At 35.3% G+C, this 18,193-nt stretch overlaps 1 protein-coding gene across 2 annotated transcripts in view; it reads left to right on the top strand.

Annotated features, from left to right (window-relative positions):
* The window catches only part of SYTL5 (synaptotagmin like 5), a 103,041-nt gene that overhangs the window by 64,078 nt on the left and 20,770 nt on the right, over positions 1-18,193 (top strand). Inside the window, exons 7-10 of one of the 2 annotated variants that reach the window (XM_008696460.2) lie at positions 1,449-1,578; positions 3,245-3,351; positions 16,270-16,362; positions 16,960-17,025. In XM_008696460.2, the coding sequence (XP_008694682.2) occupies positions 1,449-1,578; positions 3,245-3,351; positions 16,270-16,362; positions 16,960-17,025 (396 nt within the window). The remainder of the gene's footprint in view (positions 1-1,448; positions 1,579-3,244; positions 3,352-16,269; positions 16,363-16,959; positions 17,026-18,193) is intronic. The other variant, XM_008696461.2, reaches the window with a different exon arrangement.

The following is an 18,193-nucleotide window of genomic DNA, read 5'->3' as shown; positions in this document are numbered from 1 at the left end:
ACACACACACACACACACACACACACACTGGAATATTACTCAGCCATAAAAAAGAATGAGATCATAGCATTTGTGACAACACAGATAGACTTAGAGGGTGTTATGCTAACAGAAGTACGTCAGACAGAGAAAGACAAATACCATATAACTTCACTTATATGTGCAACCTAAAAATCAAAATAAATGAACAAACTGGGACAAAACTAGAAACAGACTCATATATATTAGAGAATAGACTGGTGGTCGCCAGAGGAGAGGGGAATGAGGGGATGGGTGCAATAGGTGGAGGAGATTAAGAGGTCCAAACTTCTATTTATAAAATAAATAAGTCATGGAGATGAAAAGTAGGGGATAGGGAATAGAGTCAATAATATTGTAATAACATTGCATGGTGACAGATGGTGACTACACTAATTGTGGTGAGCATTGCATAATGTATACAATTGTCAAATCACTGTGTTATCTACCTGAAACTAATATCATATGTGAACTATGCTTTAGTAAAAATAGTATCTCAATACTGAATATAAAAAATCAATATTTATTTAAAATATCAACTCTTCCTATAATGCGACTTCAGAAAAATAAATCATGAACTTAAAGCAGAGGCTACGAACAGTCAGATTCTATAAATATTTTTCAGGAAAAGCCAAAAGGCATTCAGACAGATTGACTAATAATAGAAGATTTCTTTCAATACTTATAGTCTGAGTTGTACTTGCTGATAAGGTAAAAGGCATATTTAAAATTTCATAAGTATTTATACTAAACTTAGCAAGCAGTACCGTTCAATAGCCAGAGAAGTGTGTGGATAGTTGATGATTACCCCTACTTCTTGGCGACCTAACAAGGAATGATATTCAAAATGTTTAGTAACTGATCTGGCAGAGGCACTGAGCAATCAGCACAGAGTCTGGCCCAAGGCTGGGGCAGTATCCTGGGGGCCCTTCGATGCCATGTGTTAATCTGGATTGTGGGTCATGGTGTTCTGTTAAATCGGGGTAGAGGAGGTAAGCAGTGGCTGGGGAAACAGGGTGTTGAGAGTGGGGATAAACATAGGACCAGAGTACTAAGCTTGAGTATTACTCTGGGGACGCAAAGCTAGCCAGATTCTTATATAAAGTTCGTGTAAGGTTGGAGATATTATATCATCTTTCTTGCTAACCATGTATTAGAACACTCACAATTTTGTGAATGAAGAATTATTTTGAACAACTTTTGTGCTAATTAACAAACCTCTTGGTATAGATTTTATGGAGCAATTATTGATAGTAAGCCTTAGAGTTATATGGACTCCTGGTGAGGGTCCCCCCAAATGTCAGCTAGCTCCTCCGAAAGAGGAATAGGACATAAATATGGTCATCCTGCAGTATATTCAGATGGGAGGCTTTTAAAGTAAATTACAGGCATTATAATGGGGTTTTTTTTCATTTTTACTTCGTGAGAAGGAACATGGTTCTGAAAATTCCGTGGATTTGGCTGCCATTGAAAGCACTTATGAGGACCTCACAAAGAGTCATCGCAGAAACGTTTCTGGTACACCTTCCATAGCGGTGTCTGAGATCTCCCTCTCCTCAGGTGGGTATTTACAGCATGGTTACTCTTTTTTTTTTAAGTGACTAAATCATTTGAAATTAACTGCCTTGTGTGATATTAAGTGGATGTTCCATGATTTAGAAAATAGCCATCTTTCCTTGATCCATCATGGTAGGCCCATTCCATAAGAACAGCTTAAATGCGGACCCAGGTAATACCTGAGCCTCTTGCATTCATGCAAAATCCATTTGTTAAGTGTATACACTTGTCAGTCATCACTGCCAAGTTTCAGAGCTATACCAAATGTCAGTGCAGGAGTGTAGGAAACATAATTGGTTCGTTTGAGGGAAAGGTAAAGGCGCTTTCCCAGAATTCAAGGAAATGATAGTTCATTTGACATGGTGGTCATAAATGCCCTATATCTAGACAGATTAATTATCCTGTGGTTTAAATAAAAAGTTATTTGCAAGCAGCATTAAGGTATTAATAACAACCCTTTTCATTTGTATGGCATATTCAAATACGGTATATCATTTCACTTCCATCACAGCAACCCTGGGAAGCAGGTATTATTGGTGTTGTGATTTGATTACCTACGAATAAGAAAAGTCTTTAGAGAAATTTGCCATAGTTATGAAGCTTATGTCCACTGTGTAGAATTAAAATCATGACAAAATCCTCAACATGAGAAAGGTAACTGTTACCTAATGATGATATTTGCATAAAGCCTGAGGCTTTATTCTGTGTGCTGAGTTGGGGAGTCTTTCCTAGTCAGGAAGCTCCCAAAGCATATTCTAAATATATGTGGTTATTGTCGCATTTTGTTCAGGATGACAAGATTGGTTCTCCCGTTAAAAATTTTAATCTAGCACAGAGGCCAACCTCATAGATCGTCAACAGCTAGTCAACAGCTCCTGTTTATTGAGTACGTATTCTGTGTCGGGCACTGTCCTAAGCACTTCTGCATTATTTAATTTACTATTTCAAATCCAAGTACGTGATTGCTCTCTTTAATCTTTCTCATGATGAGCAGCTGGATCTCTCTCAGCAGGACTTTGACATAGAACTGTTCGTTCTGTGTAAATAAACTGTGTCTTAGTAAGTTGTCCACAGCATTCCTGAACTGTGCATCGTTCTTTAAATTATATTTTTAAAAACAAAGTGTTCCTCTGATGAAAGAATGTTCTGGTGCCTAAAGAAATAGAACTTCCTCTCAGTTTACCTATAGCCACTCCCTTTTCATATGAAAGAATCTTGCTATCTCATTTAATAGCATTTTATGTCAGATATGAAAGCACAGTGAATTCTCCAAGTATATAAATCAGGAATGAGTCACGCTTTATTTTTTCCATGGGCTGATTATATTTTAAGGACCCATTCAATAAGAGTTTTTCAGTCTATGAGAAAAACAGGAACCTTAAACAGCTTAAAAATTTGCATTTTACAATAGAACATTAAGCTTTCTTTAATTGAAAATGAAATGAAGACATCACTGTTGGCAATGCTATCCAAGAAAATTTCAAAAAAATTTTTTAGAAAAGTGTGTTAGTATAAACAGTGTGAACTTATTGACTCTGTTGCTTTCGTGACACTCCATGCCCTGTGCCTAGAAAGAATGGGAATAAAGATAAAACATTTGCAATGAAAACTGAAATCTTCTTACAAAATAAGCTGATTCATATCTCTCCTTTACTCTTCCTTCCTCCAGACCGAAGTCGATCTGAGTTAGATCTGAGTGGGTCATTTCCAGAAGACTTAGAGAATACTGTAAACATAAGAAGCAAGTCTGTCCCTGGGGCTTTAGACAAAGACTTGGTAAGTTGGATATGGAAGAAAGTCTAATGATCATGAGGAAAGGGCACAGTCTTGTTCCAAACCTTTCCACTTTTAGGTGAGAATAAAGTGAAGATATATGATAATCCATTCCTATTAGTCTCCACATTCAATATACAAAAACAGCTAAAGAATGATTTAGAAAAGTTAACTGATAATCAGTATAATGAGTGAAGATTTTCACTAAAAGAACACCTGTTGGGTATTTCAGTTCCTGGCTTAACATCATTTAATCTAAACCTGGAAAGTGAAGGATCCCAACATTTCCTAAACCAAATATTATTTAGCTGACTATGTAGCTTATATGAACATTTCTACATCTGAAGTTACCCCTAATAAACTACTTTCTTAACCGAAACTAAATTATGTGAAAATTAATGTTTATGTGAACTCATTTATGAAATGAGAAGGTTGAGTTAGGTTATTTTTAAGGTTCCTTCCAGTTCTAGTATCTTGATTCTTATTTCTGTAATTGCTATAATGCAATTTGAACTCCTTGGAAGAAAGATATAACACAAATGCTAAATGACATTAATGTAATTTTCTGAAGCAAGCCAGGAAACTTAGTTCTAAAACTCAATGTTATTTACTAAAGAAACCTGGAAAGTATTTTTTAAATCCACCACAGAAAGCGATGTGTGTGTGGGGGGGGAAGTGCAGGGAGTTAAGATTGAATGGTTTCAAAGCTTACTTCTGTTCAACCTTCAAAGAACAGCTAATTCCAATGTTATTAAACTATTCCTGATCCTAGAGAACTCAATAGCTGACATTAAAAATGCACTAGAGGGAATCAACAATAAATTAGAATATGCAGAAGAACAAATCAACAATCTGGAAGACAGGGTAACAGAAAGCAACCAAGCCGAAGAGCAAAAAGAAAAAAGAACAATACAAAATGAGAATAAATAGCTTATGGGAACTCAGCACGATCATTAAGCATAATAACATTTATGTTATAGGGATCCCAGGAGAAAAAGAAGGAGAAAAGGGGGCAGGAAACTTATTTAAAGAAATAAGAGCTGAAAGCTTCCCCAGTCTCGGCAAGGAAAACATACATCCAAATCCAAAAGGCACAGAGAGTCTCCAATAAAATGAACCCAAGGAGGTCCACGTTAAGACACATAATAATTAAAATGGCAAAAAAATAGTGATGAAGAGAGAATTTTAAAAGCTGCAAGAGAAAATAGTTAAATACAAGGGAAACACCTGAGTTTTTATCAGAAACTTTCTAAGTCAGAAGGAAGTGGCATGATATAAAGTCCTGAAAGGAAAAAACAACCAAAAAAAAAACCCTACAACCAAGAATACCCAGCAAAGTTATTCAGAATTGAAAAAGAGATAAAGGGTTTCCTAGGTAAACAAAAGTTAAAGGACTTCAACACAAAAACTGTATCACGAAGAAATAGAAGATTTGAGTAGACCATGTAGTAACAATGAAATTGAATCAGTAATTGAAAAACTCCCAACAAGTAAAAGTCCAGAACCAGATGGCTTCACAGGTGAATTCTACCAAATATTTAAAGAAGAGTTAATACCTGTTCATCTCAAAATTTCCAAAAACTAGAAGAGGAGGAAAACTTTCAGATTCGTTCTATTAGGCCAGCATTATGCTGATACCAAAACCAGGTAAAGACATGATGAAGAAAGAAAACTGTAGGCCAGTATCTCTGCTGAACATAGATGCAGAAATCCTCAAAATATTAGTAAACTGAATCCAACAATACAGTTAAAAAATCATTCACCACAATCAAGTGAGATTTACTCCAGGGATGCAGGGGTGGTTCAGTATTCACAAATCAATTAATATGATACATCACATTTACAAGAGAAAGGAAAAAATATTATCATCTCAGTAGATGTAGAAAAAGCATTTGACAAAGTACAATATCCATTCATAATAAAAACTCTGAACTAAGGAGGTTTAGAGGGAACATATCTCAACATAAAGGCCATATATGAAAAAACTTAGAGCTAACATCAACTCGAGAACTTTTCCTCCAAGATCAGGAACAAGACAAGGATGTCCATTCTCACCAATTCAACATAGTATTGGAAGTCCTAGCCACAGTAATCAGGCAACATAAAGAAACAGAAGGCACCCAAATTGGTAAGGAAGAAGTAAAACTTCCACTATTTGCAAATGACATGACACTGCATATAAAAAACCCTATAGACTCCACCAAAGAACTGATAAATGAATTCAGTAAAGTCACAGGTTATAAAAATAATACACAGAAATCTGTTGCATTTCTATACACTAATAATGAAGTAGCAAAAAGAGAAATTAAGAAAATCCCATTTGTAATTGCACCAAAAAGAATAAAATACCTAGAAATAAACTTAACCAAAAGGTCAAAGACCTGTACTCTGAAAACTTATATAAACAGTCATGAAAGAACCTGAAGAGGATATAAGCTAATGGAAAGATATTCCATGCTCATGCATTGGAAGAACAAATATTGTTAAAATGTCCGTACTACCCAAAGCAATCTACAGATTTAATGCAATCCCTATCAAAATACCAACAACATTTTTCACAGAACTAGAACAAATAATCCTAAAATTTGTATGGAACCACCAAAGACCCCAAATAGCCAAAGCAGTCTTGAAAAAGAAGAACAAAGCTGGAGGTATCACAATCCCAGATTTCAAGCTATACTACAAAGCTGTAATAATCAAAACAAAGGTCACAAAAATATTCACGGAGATCAATGGAACAGAATAGAGAGCCCAGAAATAAACCCACGCTTATATGGTCAATTAATCTATTGCAAAGGAGGCGTGAATATGCAAGGGGAAAAGATAGTCTTTCCAACAAATGATGCTGGGAAAACGGGACAACAACATGCAAAAGAATGAAACTGGACCATTTTTTAACACCATACACAAAACTCAAATTGGATGAAAGCCCTAAATGTGAGACCTGAAACCATAAAACTTCTAGCAAAAAACATAGACAGTGATTTTTTTACATCAGCTGTAGAAACATTTTTCTAGATGTGTCTCCTCAGGTAAGGGAAACAAAAGCAAAATTAAACTATTGGGACTACACCAAAATAACAAGCTGTTATCCCATGAAGGAAACCATCAATGAAAAAAAAAAGGCAACCTACACAATAAGAGTAGATATTTGCAAATGATTTATCCATTAAGGGGTTAATATCCAAAATATGTAAAGAAGTTATGTAACTCAACACTGTGGCGGGGGGAGGGGACAATCCAATTAAACAGTGAGCAGAGGACCTTAATAAACATTTTTTCCAAAGAAGACATACAGATAGCCAACAGACACTTGAAAAGATACTCACCATCACTAAGCATCAGAGAAATGCAAATTAAAACCACAATGAGCTGTCACTTTACACCTGTCAGAATGGTTAGAATCAAAAAGAAATAAGTGTTGGCAAGGATGTGGAGAGAAAGGAACCCTCCTGCACTGTTGGGGGAATGCAAATTGATGAAGCCTCTGTGGAAAACAGTATGACAGCTCCTCAAAAAATTAAAAATGGAATTATCATATAATCCAGTAATTCCACTACTGGGTATTTATCCAAATAAAACAAAAACATTAATTTGAAAAGATATGCACACCCCTATATTTATCGCTGCATTATTTGCAATAGCCAAGCTATTGAAGCAGTCTAAGTGTGCATCAATAGATGAGTAGATAAAGAAGATGTGGTGTGTGTATACACACACACACACACACACACACACATACAATGGAACAGTGCTCAACCTTAAAAAAGAATGAAATCTTGCCATTTGCAACAGCATGGATGGACCTAGAGGGTATAATTTTACATGAAATAAGTCTGAGAAAGACAAATACCATATGATTTCACTTACATGTGAAATCTAAAAAGAAGTGAATAAACAAAAAGCATAATTAGACCTATAAATACAGAGAGCAAGCTGGTTATTGCCAGAGTAGACAGAGGTGGGGGGATGGATGAAATAAAGGGGGTTAAGAGTACACTTAACTTGCTGAGCACTGAGAAATACTTGGAATTGTTGAATCATTATATCATACACCTTAAACTAATATAACACTGTTTGTTAATTATACTTAAGTAAAAAAGATATTGAATTAAATGGGACACCTGGGTGGATCAGTCAGTTAAGCATCCGACTCTTGATTTCGGCTAGGTCGTGATCTCAGGGTCATGAGATCAAGCCCTGCATCAGACTCCATGCTGAACAGGAAGTCTGCTTGAGATTCTGTCTCTGCCTCTGCCCCTCCCCGCCCCTTGCATGTGCGTGCAAACGCTCTCTCCCTCTCAAACCTAAAAACAAAAGATATTGAATTAGTAATTTAAAATTCTCCCCTAAAGAAATGCTGAGGAATAAATTGCTTCATTGAAAAGGAAATAATATCAATTCTTTAACAAATTGCTCAGAAAATTTCTTCCCAACTAGTTTTGTGAAGCCAGTGTTACCCTGACACCAAAGCTAGAGAAAGACATTGCAAGAAAAGAAAACTACAGAATCATATCCGTTAGAATACAGATGGAAAAAGCATTTATAAAGTATTAGAGAACTAAGTCCAGTAACAAAAAAAGGATTGCATGCCATAACCAAGTGGGATTTATTCTGTCGATGCAAGGTTGATTAAGCATTTAAAAATAAATTACTGTAATATAGCTTATCAATATAATAAATGACAATAACCACATCATCTCAATAGATACAGAAAAAGCATTTGACAAAATTCATCTATTTATAATAAAACTCTCAAAAAATAAGGGTGAACTTTCTCAGTCTAATAAAGAGCACCTACAAAATTCCGACAGTTAAGATTACACATGATGGCAACAAAACAAAACAAAACAAACAAAAAAACTTTCCCCCTAAGTGCAAGAACAGGGCACAAGGATTATCACCTTCTTCATTTCTGTTCAACATTTTGCAGGAGATTCTAGCCAATGCAGTTAGGAAGGGGAAAAAGAAAAGAAAGTAAAAAGGAAAAATAGAAAGGAGGAAACAGGACAAAGGAAAGGAAAGCATCTCATTGGAAAGAAAAAGTAATAACTTCTTTATATGCAGTTTACGTGATTCTGTATGTGAAAAATCCTAAAGAATCTAGAAAAATATTACTAGAACTAATAAGTCCACCAAGGTTGGAAGATATAAGATCAATATACAAAAATTAATTGTATTTCTCTATATCAGCAATGAACAATCTGAAATGAAATTAAGAATATAATTCCATCAAGAATAGCATGAAAAAGAATAAAATACATAGGAATAAAATTGTCAAAAAGCTGTAAGTTACACTGAAGTTTAGAAAAAATATTGCTGAGCTAAGTTGAAGAAGATCTAAATAAATAGACATTGTATGTGCATGGATTAGAAGATTCAATATTCTCTCCAAATCTATAAACTCAACATAAACCCTATTAAAATCAGTTATCTTGTGGAAACAGACATGCTGATTCTAAAATTTATATGGAAATGCAGAGGATCCAGAATAAGCAAAAAATTTCAAAAAGCAAAAGTTGGAAGACTTTCTCTATTAGATTTCAAAACTTTGTATACAGCTATGGTAATCAGTACAGTGCAGTATTGGTATAAACATAGGCAATCAAAAGAATATAATTGACAGTCCAGAAATAAGCCCTTATATTTTTAGTCAATTGATTTTTGGCAAGTCAGTGAGGAAAGGATCTTTTCATCAAATCATGATAGGACAACCGGGTATCCGTATGCCATAAAAACAAACAAACAAAAAACCCAAAACACATATGATGAATAAAAACTAACTCAAAATGGATTATATCCCTAAATGTAAGAACTAAAAGTATAACATTTCTAAAATGAAACCTAGGAGAAAATCTTTAAGACTTCAAGTTAGGCAAAGAATTCTTAGATATGACACCAAATATATGATGCATGATACACTCAAGAAAAAAATGATAAATTTTATCAGAGTTAAAATTTTGTATCTCAAAAGACATCATTATGAAAATGAAAAGACAAGCCATAGACTCGAGTAAAATATTTGTAGATACTATATTTGAAAAAGGACTTGTATCTAGAATATATAAAGAACCCCTACAATCGATATAAAAAAAGGCAATCCTATTAGAAAATGGGTAAAAGATTTGAATAGATATTTTGCCAAAGGAGATTTATAAATATTCAATAACCACGTGAGAAGACGCATCACTAATTATTAGAGACATGAGTTATTAAAACTGCAATGAGATACCACTTAACACTACTAGAATGGCTATAAGCTAAAAGACAGAAATGTTGGCAAAGATGTACAGAAACCGAAGCCCTTCTATGCTGCTGTTCAGAAAGGTAAAATGGTACAGACACTCTGGAATAGAAGTTCGCCAGTATCTTTAAAAGTAAAACGTATAGTTACTATACAACCCAGCATTTCCATCCCTAAGTATCTGTCCAAGAGAAGTGAAAAGCTATGTCCACACAAAGATGTGCACACAAATGTTCATAGATACATTAGTCCTAATAGCCAAAGAGTGGAAATAATCCAGATATCCATCAATGGGTGAATAAATAAATTATATATTGTATTCCATACAATGAAATAATATTCAGTAATAAAAAGGAATGAAGTACTGATTCATGCTACAAGATGGATGAAACTAAAAACCACAATGCTTAATGAAAGAAACCAGACACAAAAGGCCACATATTGTGTGATTCCATTTATATGAAATGTCCAGAAAAGGCAAATCTATGCAGAAAGTAAAGCAGATTCATGGCTTCTAAGGGAGTGGGGATTGATTGCAAACAGGCATGAGGAAACATCGGGCTGATGGATATGTTTTAAAACTGGATAATGTTGATGTTTGCACAACTGTAAACTTGCTAAAAGTCACTGGAGTGTACACTTAGAGTTGGCAGATTTTATGGTTTGTAAATTATACCTCAGTAAAGCTGTGGGAAATAAGTAAATGGCATGGAGAGTAGATGACAAAACTTTGGCAATATATCGATAATTGTAAGTTGGGTGATCAGTTACAAGGGTTCATTATACTGTTTCCTCTATTTTTGTGGGTGTTTGAAAGTTTTCATATCTTTTTTTAAATAAAAAAATACAAGAACTAATAGTTCAAGTGCTATCAACTGGGCAGTAGCATACCCAGAAAAACCAAAAGAGAAAAATATAGAAAAGGGACTATTTGAAAAAATGATTGGGATTTATGTCTCAGGATTAAAGAAAAATCTGTTTCAATTGGAAAGTGCCAAAAATGAGATATAAGTAACAACTTATACCTAGGTACATTATAACCAAGAATATCAATTATAAGAGAAAATCCTTAAAAAAAAAAACAACTTCTAGAGAGAAATCCTATTACATACACATGAACAAGGATCAAATTAATATCAGAGTTTTCAACAATGACAGTGGGTACAAGATAAAAAGGCTCAAACTGAAATCGTTTTAAATGAAATAGGAGGAAGAAATCTCAGGAACTGTTGCAAGGGATATAAAAAGTAAAGGTGATTGTATAAGCTAGTAAAGTTGCTATCTTAATAAATACAAAGCTAAGACCAAAGAAGTGAGAGAGAATGTATACATAATAACTCAGACTTTAATTCTGTTCCAAATCATACTCAGCATGTTCTCCGACCTCAACACAGTTATGATAGGTATTAATAACAAAAACATAAGTTATCCCACAAATCTGCCAAGTAAAAACACACTGCTAAATAATTACTGGGTTAAAGAAGAAGAAATCATAATGAGCATATAAAAACAATCAGAACTATATGAAAATAACAATACTACCAAAAAAAGAGTAAAGAATGCAGCAAAAGTCTCACTTGGGAGAAAATTACATAACCTTAAATATTTATGTGAGAGAGGACGAAGGGGTGAAAATTATTCACTATGAATTTAACTTTTGGTGAGAAGAATTACACGTTAAACTCAAAGAAAATAAAAATAAAGATATAATTAAGAATAGAAATTAATAAAATTATAAAACAAAGATAAAATGCAAAACAAAAGTTGGTTCTTCGAAAAAAAAAACTAACAAGGTAAATAATCTCTGGAAAGATCATCAATGAAAAAATACAGAAGGTAAAAACAAATAATACTATGAATGAAAAAATAAATGTAACTATAGATAAAACAGATATATCAACATTGATATACCAAGAATTTTGAAAACTTAGATGAAATGAATAAATTTCTATAAAAATATAATTTCCTCAAACTTGAAATTTCCAGACAGGGTAAATAAAACTGAAATAGTTAGAAATCTTCTCATAAAGAAAAAAGTCAGACCTAGATGACTTTGTTGGCAAGCTCTATGACACATTCAAGGAAATTACAATTCTAAATATTACACAAACTTTTGTATTATAAAAAATATATATAATATAAAATGCACTATTTTATTATTTTACCTATTTTTAAATCTACAGTTCTATGGCATAAAATACATTCATATTGTACAACCATCCCTACCATCCATCTCCAGAAAGTTTTCATCTCCCCCAATTGAAATTCTGTACCTACTTTTTAAAAAGATTTTATTTATTTACTTAGAGCATGAGCAGGGGGGGAGGGGCAGAGGGAGAGGGAGAGAGAATCCCAAGTAGATTCCACACTGATCATGGAGCCTGATGCAGGGCTTGATCTTATGACCCTGAGATCATGACCTGAGTCCAGATTAAGAGTCAGATGCTTAACCAACTGAGCCACCCAGGCACCCCTGAAATTCTGTACCTGTTACAGTAAATCTTCATTTCCCTTTCCATCCAGCCCCTGGCATCCACCATTCTACTTTCTGTCTCTATGAATTTGATTACTCTAGAAACCTCATATAAGAATATACACACTTTTCCAAACAATTGAAAAAGGAGTATTTCAAACTGTATTATTGAGGCCAGTGAAAACCAGATATCAAAAGCAGATGAAGGCATTTTGAAAAAGAAAATGACTAGCTTATTGTATTCCTAAGTACAGATGGAAACATCCTAACCAAAATTTTAGCAAATTGAAATCAGTCATGTCTAGGAAACGTAAAACACCATCACCGAGCTGGATTTATCACAGGTTTACAATGATTTTTGTGATTTTTTTTAAATTTTAGAATGGTTTTAGATTTATAGAAAATTTGTTAAAACAAAAAATTCCCATGTACCCCATATCCAGTTTGTCTTATTAACATCTTGTATTTGTAAGGTATGTTTGTCACAATGAACCAATACTGAGATATTAAAATTACCTAAAGTCCATAATTTATCCAGATTTCCTTGGTTTTTTACCAAACGTTCCTTTTCTGTTCCAAAATCCCGTCCAAAATACTGTATTACATTTCATTGTCATGTCTTCTTAGGCTCCCCTTGGCTGTGACAATTCCTCAGATTTTCCTTGTTTTTAATTAACTATTGTTTTGAGGTCAGGTATTTTGTAAAATTTTCCCTTAATTTGTGTTTGTCTGATGTTTTTCTCATGATCAGAAAAGGGTCATGTATTTTTAGAAGGAAGACCACAGTGACAAAGTGCATCCTCACCATATCATGTCAAGGGGACTGTTAAAAATCAAAATTCAGCTGAGTAAAATTGAAGATGTCATTGGCTTTATTAAATCATTAGTGAATCAGGCAGCATCCCATCTAGCAAGAAGAGGGGAGCTCTGAGGAGGTGCACAAAATGGAAGGTATTAATAAAAAGGAGGGTAGGGCAAGAAAGTTATTAGCAGTAGAAAAGGAGTGTTCTAGACAAGGGTGCTTTTCCTTGGGGGGGGGAAGCAAGGGGTCTTATCATGTAGATTACTTCATCCCCCTTTGGGGGATGGAGAGGGCTCAAGTGGCAGACTAGTCGTTGCCATCAGAAGATTCCTGACTGACAGGTTAAGACTACATTTCTGCTGGAGGTTGAAACTGCAACTGGATGAGGTAGTAAGCCCTAGTGTGGGGGCTCCCCCTTAAGCAATGCCATTTTGGGCCCGTGGGGTGTTTTTGTTTGTTTAGGTTTTTTGTTTTTCTTTTTAGTTTCTTTTTTTAAGATTAATTTATTTATTTTAAAGAGAAGGGGCAGAGGGAGAGAATCTCAAGCAGAGTCTGTGTTGAGTGCAGAGCCCAACACGGGGCTCGATCTCACTACCCTGAGATCATGACCTGAGCTGAAACCAAAAGTCAGGTGTTTAACTGACTGTGTCACCCAGGCTCGCCATTTTGTTTTTACACTACATACTATCAACATGACTAATTACAGTTGATGCTGACTTTGAACACCTGAATGAAGTACTGTTTGTCAGGTTTCTCCACTATCAAGTTACGCATTTCCAACTTTTCTATCTAGCACTATTTAGAACAGAATCACTTTATGTACAGCCCACACTGACAGAGTTATGTTCCACCTTCTTAAAGATGGAATATCTACATAAATTATTTGGAATATTTTTGCATGCGAAATTTGTCTCTTTTCCATCCATTTATTATTCAGTCGTTTATTTATATCAGTATGCTGATGGATATTTATTTTATACTTTGAGGTATAATCCATTACTATTTTATTTTATCGCTCAAATTTTTCCAGCTTTGGTCATTGGGAGCTGTTTCAGTTGGCTCCTATGTCCCTTTGACATACTTCTATCACTGTGAGTTGGTTTTTTGATGTTGTTGTTATTTTTGTTTTTGTTAGTTTGTTTTTGTCTTGTTTTAAGCACATTCTGACTTTCTAGGTCTATAAGTTGCTCCAGCTCATCTTGTGAGCTTATCAGTGAAAAAGGCAAATATATCAATATAAAAAAAAGCAAGCTTTGAAAAAGTACTTCACAAGGAAATTTAGTTGGCCAACGATCAGAAAAAGGTACTCAACTTAGTAATAAGGGAAACAAAAATTAAAATCATGAGGATTTTAAATATTAACCTTAAAAATAGAAACTGCTTGTTAGTTTACCAGCAAAAGATACGTTTGTTTGGGAATGAAAAGAAAATTGTGATCTGAGACAAACAAGTTGTGGCAAAACCATAGGCAAGGCTGGGGAACAAAGGGGAGGTGTGCTTTTTTAAGGAGCAAAAGGGTATGTTGGGAAGGCTTTTATGAACTTAAAGTCCATTGGAATAAACTGGGAGTTTACTCAATGTGGTGGCTTCACCTTGGCTGAGCTGTTGCCCAGGGGAATGAGAAAAGTGACCCTACCTCCAGCTGAAATAGTAGAGTAATATCCATATACAAGGTCAAGTCCATGTAAAGTGAAGTTCATCTCTTCCTGTTAGATTCACAATTGACTACGTGTCATAGGGTATGAGAGCTCCCCATGCTAAAACATCCCGACTCCATTTTAGTGAGGCTTCCCTTACTAATTTTCACATAAATATCTACTACATTAGCAAGAGTGAAAAAAAAATCTGACAATACCAACTTTTGGGAGACAAGGATACGGAGCAGAGGGCACCCTCGTACATTGCTGGTTAGATTGTAGATTGGTACAATTACTCCCAATTGTTTGACATTATCTTAAAAGTAATATCGATAACCATGTGCAGACATGCATGCCTTATGACGTGGCGGTTCTTCTCACTGGGGCATACGTAAGGGAAACTTGTGTTTCTATGCATCAAGGTACATATTCAAGAATATTCGTAGCAGCTTTGTTAATAATAGGAAAGAAGTCTGGAAACAACCCAAATATTCAGCAACAGAAGAATGGATAGTGACATATCCTACCATTGAATAATAAATAAAAATGAACAAACTACAACAATATGAAACAATTTGGATGACTCTTAAAAGACTATAATATTGAGACAAAGAGGCAAAACCCGAAAGAGTATATAACATGTAATTCCATTTACAAAGAATTCAAAAACAGGCAAAACAAAATCCTACTGTTTGGGAATGTATACTTAGGTAGTAAAACTATAAAAAGCAAAGATGCGATTACCATAAGAGTTAAGATATTATTTCAAAGATGGGGGAGAAAGGGGTTTGTGATATGGAAAGAACAAAAAAGGGTCTTCTCCTTGGTCACTTTATATTACTATGCTGTACATTTATGTTTTATGCATTTTTCTATATGTGTCATATTTTATAATGAAATTCTTTTTTACTTGAAAACAGATTTCTATATATAAAAGAATCTCAATTTATAAAACTATGGTTAAAACACATTCTTATGATGACTTCCCAGATTTATGTGTGCACAATTTTCTATCATTTTTCACATAAACAAGGAGAAAGGCATGGAATGCGTAATATGTAAAATGCTGATTGAACCCCTGGGCAAGAGGAAACAAAGGGAGGAGAGGAAAAGCAAAAAAGAAAGGTGTTCTTTAAAAAAAAATGCATGATATATTCTATTTATGTGTGATTGTGTATGTAGGAATGTGTGTACATATCTTAAAATTTTGACATTTTGTCATTAATGTATTAATGAGAGATCTAAGCTTAATTTATATTTATCTATATTGCTTGAAATTTTACTATAAAAATGTCTTGGTTAAATAACCGGGAGGATGGGGGGGAAGAAAAGTAAAATCTGGAATTTTGGACAAGAATCCAATGTCTAAAATAGTTTACTCTGTCAGATTTTTAAGATCTGTTTCCCCATCTTGATAGTATGTGCACACCTGTGTGCACAGACCCCTTTTTCTAATTAAAAAAATAACTTAAGTACATTGCCCAAAGCTTAGAGATCAGGGAGGTACAAGTTGAATACCCAAGTCTGTGTGATTCCAAATTTCATGTTCTTTTCATAAAGCAAGCACCACCAGGAAGGAGGTCCCGCTCCTCTGATGAAGCAATTCAGGTTGAATGGGTAGCAAAAAAGAAAAACTTCAGGATAGGGTGATTTCTAGATATTTGTATTGGATTTTTTAGGTATTTAAAAAGAAAGTGGTTTTTGAAGTGAAATTCTTTCTAGGAAAGAAATAAACCAAACCACTGATTTTCTCCTCCTTCCTTAGGACTCCTTGGAAGAGACTGAGGAAAGTGTTCATGACTTAGTGTCCTCCCGGTTTTCTGCCAACACCCACAGTCTAGCAAGTGGCCTGTCAACCGTAAGCAGTTCTCTAGCATGTGACGGGAAGCTTCTTCTTTCCCTTGTTGGTTTTCTGTACTTTTTCCAAAGGAGATACGAATGTTCTTGAGAATATGTGTGACAGTGAGTTAAAAGTCATTATAATCTCCTGTTTGCCCTTTGCCCACACAGTACTTTTTGGTCTAATTTTATGTGAGCTTTTCCTTCCCTCTCCTTCCATGGTCCTCACCCAGTTTTTAAAACCTCTTCACTCCCTAATTCAGGCTCTCATCAGCTCAAGCCCATCAACTATCACAGTTCTCTGCTGATACATTTCTTTCCCGGCTACCATTCTGTCTGTTTCGAACCATCCACCATGCTGTTACCAGTCATTTTCCCAAAACACATACCTAGTCAGCTTTCCTTCCGGCTCACTGTCCATAGCTTCTCACTCACTGCCTATAGAATAATGTCCCTTCTTACTTTCATGTTCAAGGCTTTGCTTGAGAAGTAGGCTTTAGGAGCCCCGTATCCTCATATGTGTCTATGTGTATGTGCCTATAAATCTTTTTCTTTTCTCCTCTGATTTCTGTCTGTTGCTCTAATACTCTTTTTCCTTTGGGCGACTTTCTTAAAGAATTCTCAAGCAGGCTCTGACAGGAAGTGGACCTACCTAAATGTCCCTGATGCTGACTCAGACACTGTGAGTTTTCAGTCTTTCCTTTTCCTTCTTTCCAACTATGCTTTGCCAATTTCATGGTATGGGAAATCTGATTAGGTGGGCAGTTTTTCCAGCACTTATCTTTTTCTGACTTGTATACAGTTAACCAGAGTTTCTCTTTAAAGGGTAAACAACGTTATGGGAATCCAAGTATCCCAAGGAAAGAAATTCGTTAAACATTAGAGTCTAAGCGTTAGTCAAAATACATATGGTTCAACAGGATTTACCATTAATGAGATACCTTTAGAATAAAAATCTCTATTTTAAATCACAACATTGGCTCGGTTAAGAGCATAAAGTTTGGTTAGTAGCAAAATTGCCTTAGCTGCCTTAATTTCTCCCAAGCTTCAACATATGTGGGTTTCTAAGTTTTCTCCTATCTGTAGGGTCCCCTGCTTACTGAGGACTTCTTTGAAGATGTGGCTACTGAGAGATGTGGTGTAGATGCAACTGGGTGATAGGAGGAGGTGGGGAGGCATGCTGGGAACATCCTCAGACTAAAAAGCCAGAGCTCTTGCTGTGTCTTGGCACTGCCAGTAATTTCTGTGAGCCAGAGTTTTGTCAAATGTAATAGGGGGGAGGGGCTTATTCGCAAAGCCCTTGGAAGTCAAAGAATAGTCCACAGACCAGCAGCCTTGCCTCACTTGGGGCAGAGACTCTAACACTGTCAATTCACGGAGCCCTTAGTGATCTTTCATCCCACTCCTGAGCCAAAAGTGACAGCCGACTAACCCATTTATTAAGTAGCTAGTGATGTGAAATGTTGGGGTTCAGGAGTAAATTCTTGAGACGTCTTTGGTGCAAAAAGGGTGGTTTTATTAAAGCATGGGCACAGGAACCATGGGCAGAAAGAGTGGCACTAGGGTTGTGAGGAGTAAGTGATGATATACTTTCAAGTTAGGAGGGGGTTGGGGATAGCTTAAGTCTCTAAGGAATTTGGAAGCGAGGTTTCCAGGACCTTGAGGGGCTCGTTGTTGTTAGGATAACAACTGTTATCCAGTTTACTACTGTCTAGTAAAACCCTGGTCATGAGCCCCTTCGGATGTATATCAGGGAGCCATATCCTTGGAGGATGATGGCTAACCTATATCTTGGGGGCTAGTAGAGCTAAAGGAAGTTTCCAAAGGGATTTTTCTCTATTAAAGAAGAC

Source organism: Ursus maritimus, assembly GCF_017311325.1.
Source record: "Ursus maritimus isolate PB19 chromosome X unlocalized genomic scaffold, ASM1731132v1 scaffold_X1, whole genome shotgun sequence".
NCBI lineage: Eukaryota > Metazoa > Chordata > Mammalia > Carnivora > Ursidae > Ursus > Ursus maritimus.
This window is presented reverse-complemented; position numbering and strand designations above follow the sequence as displayed.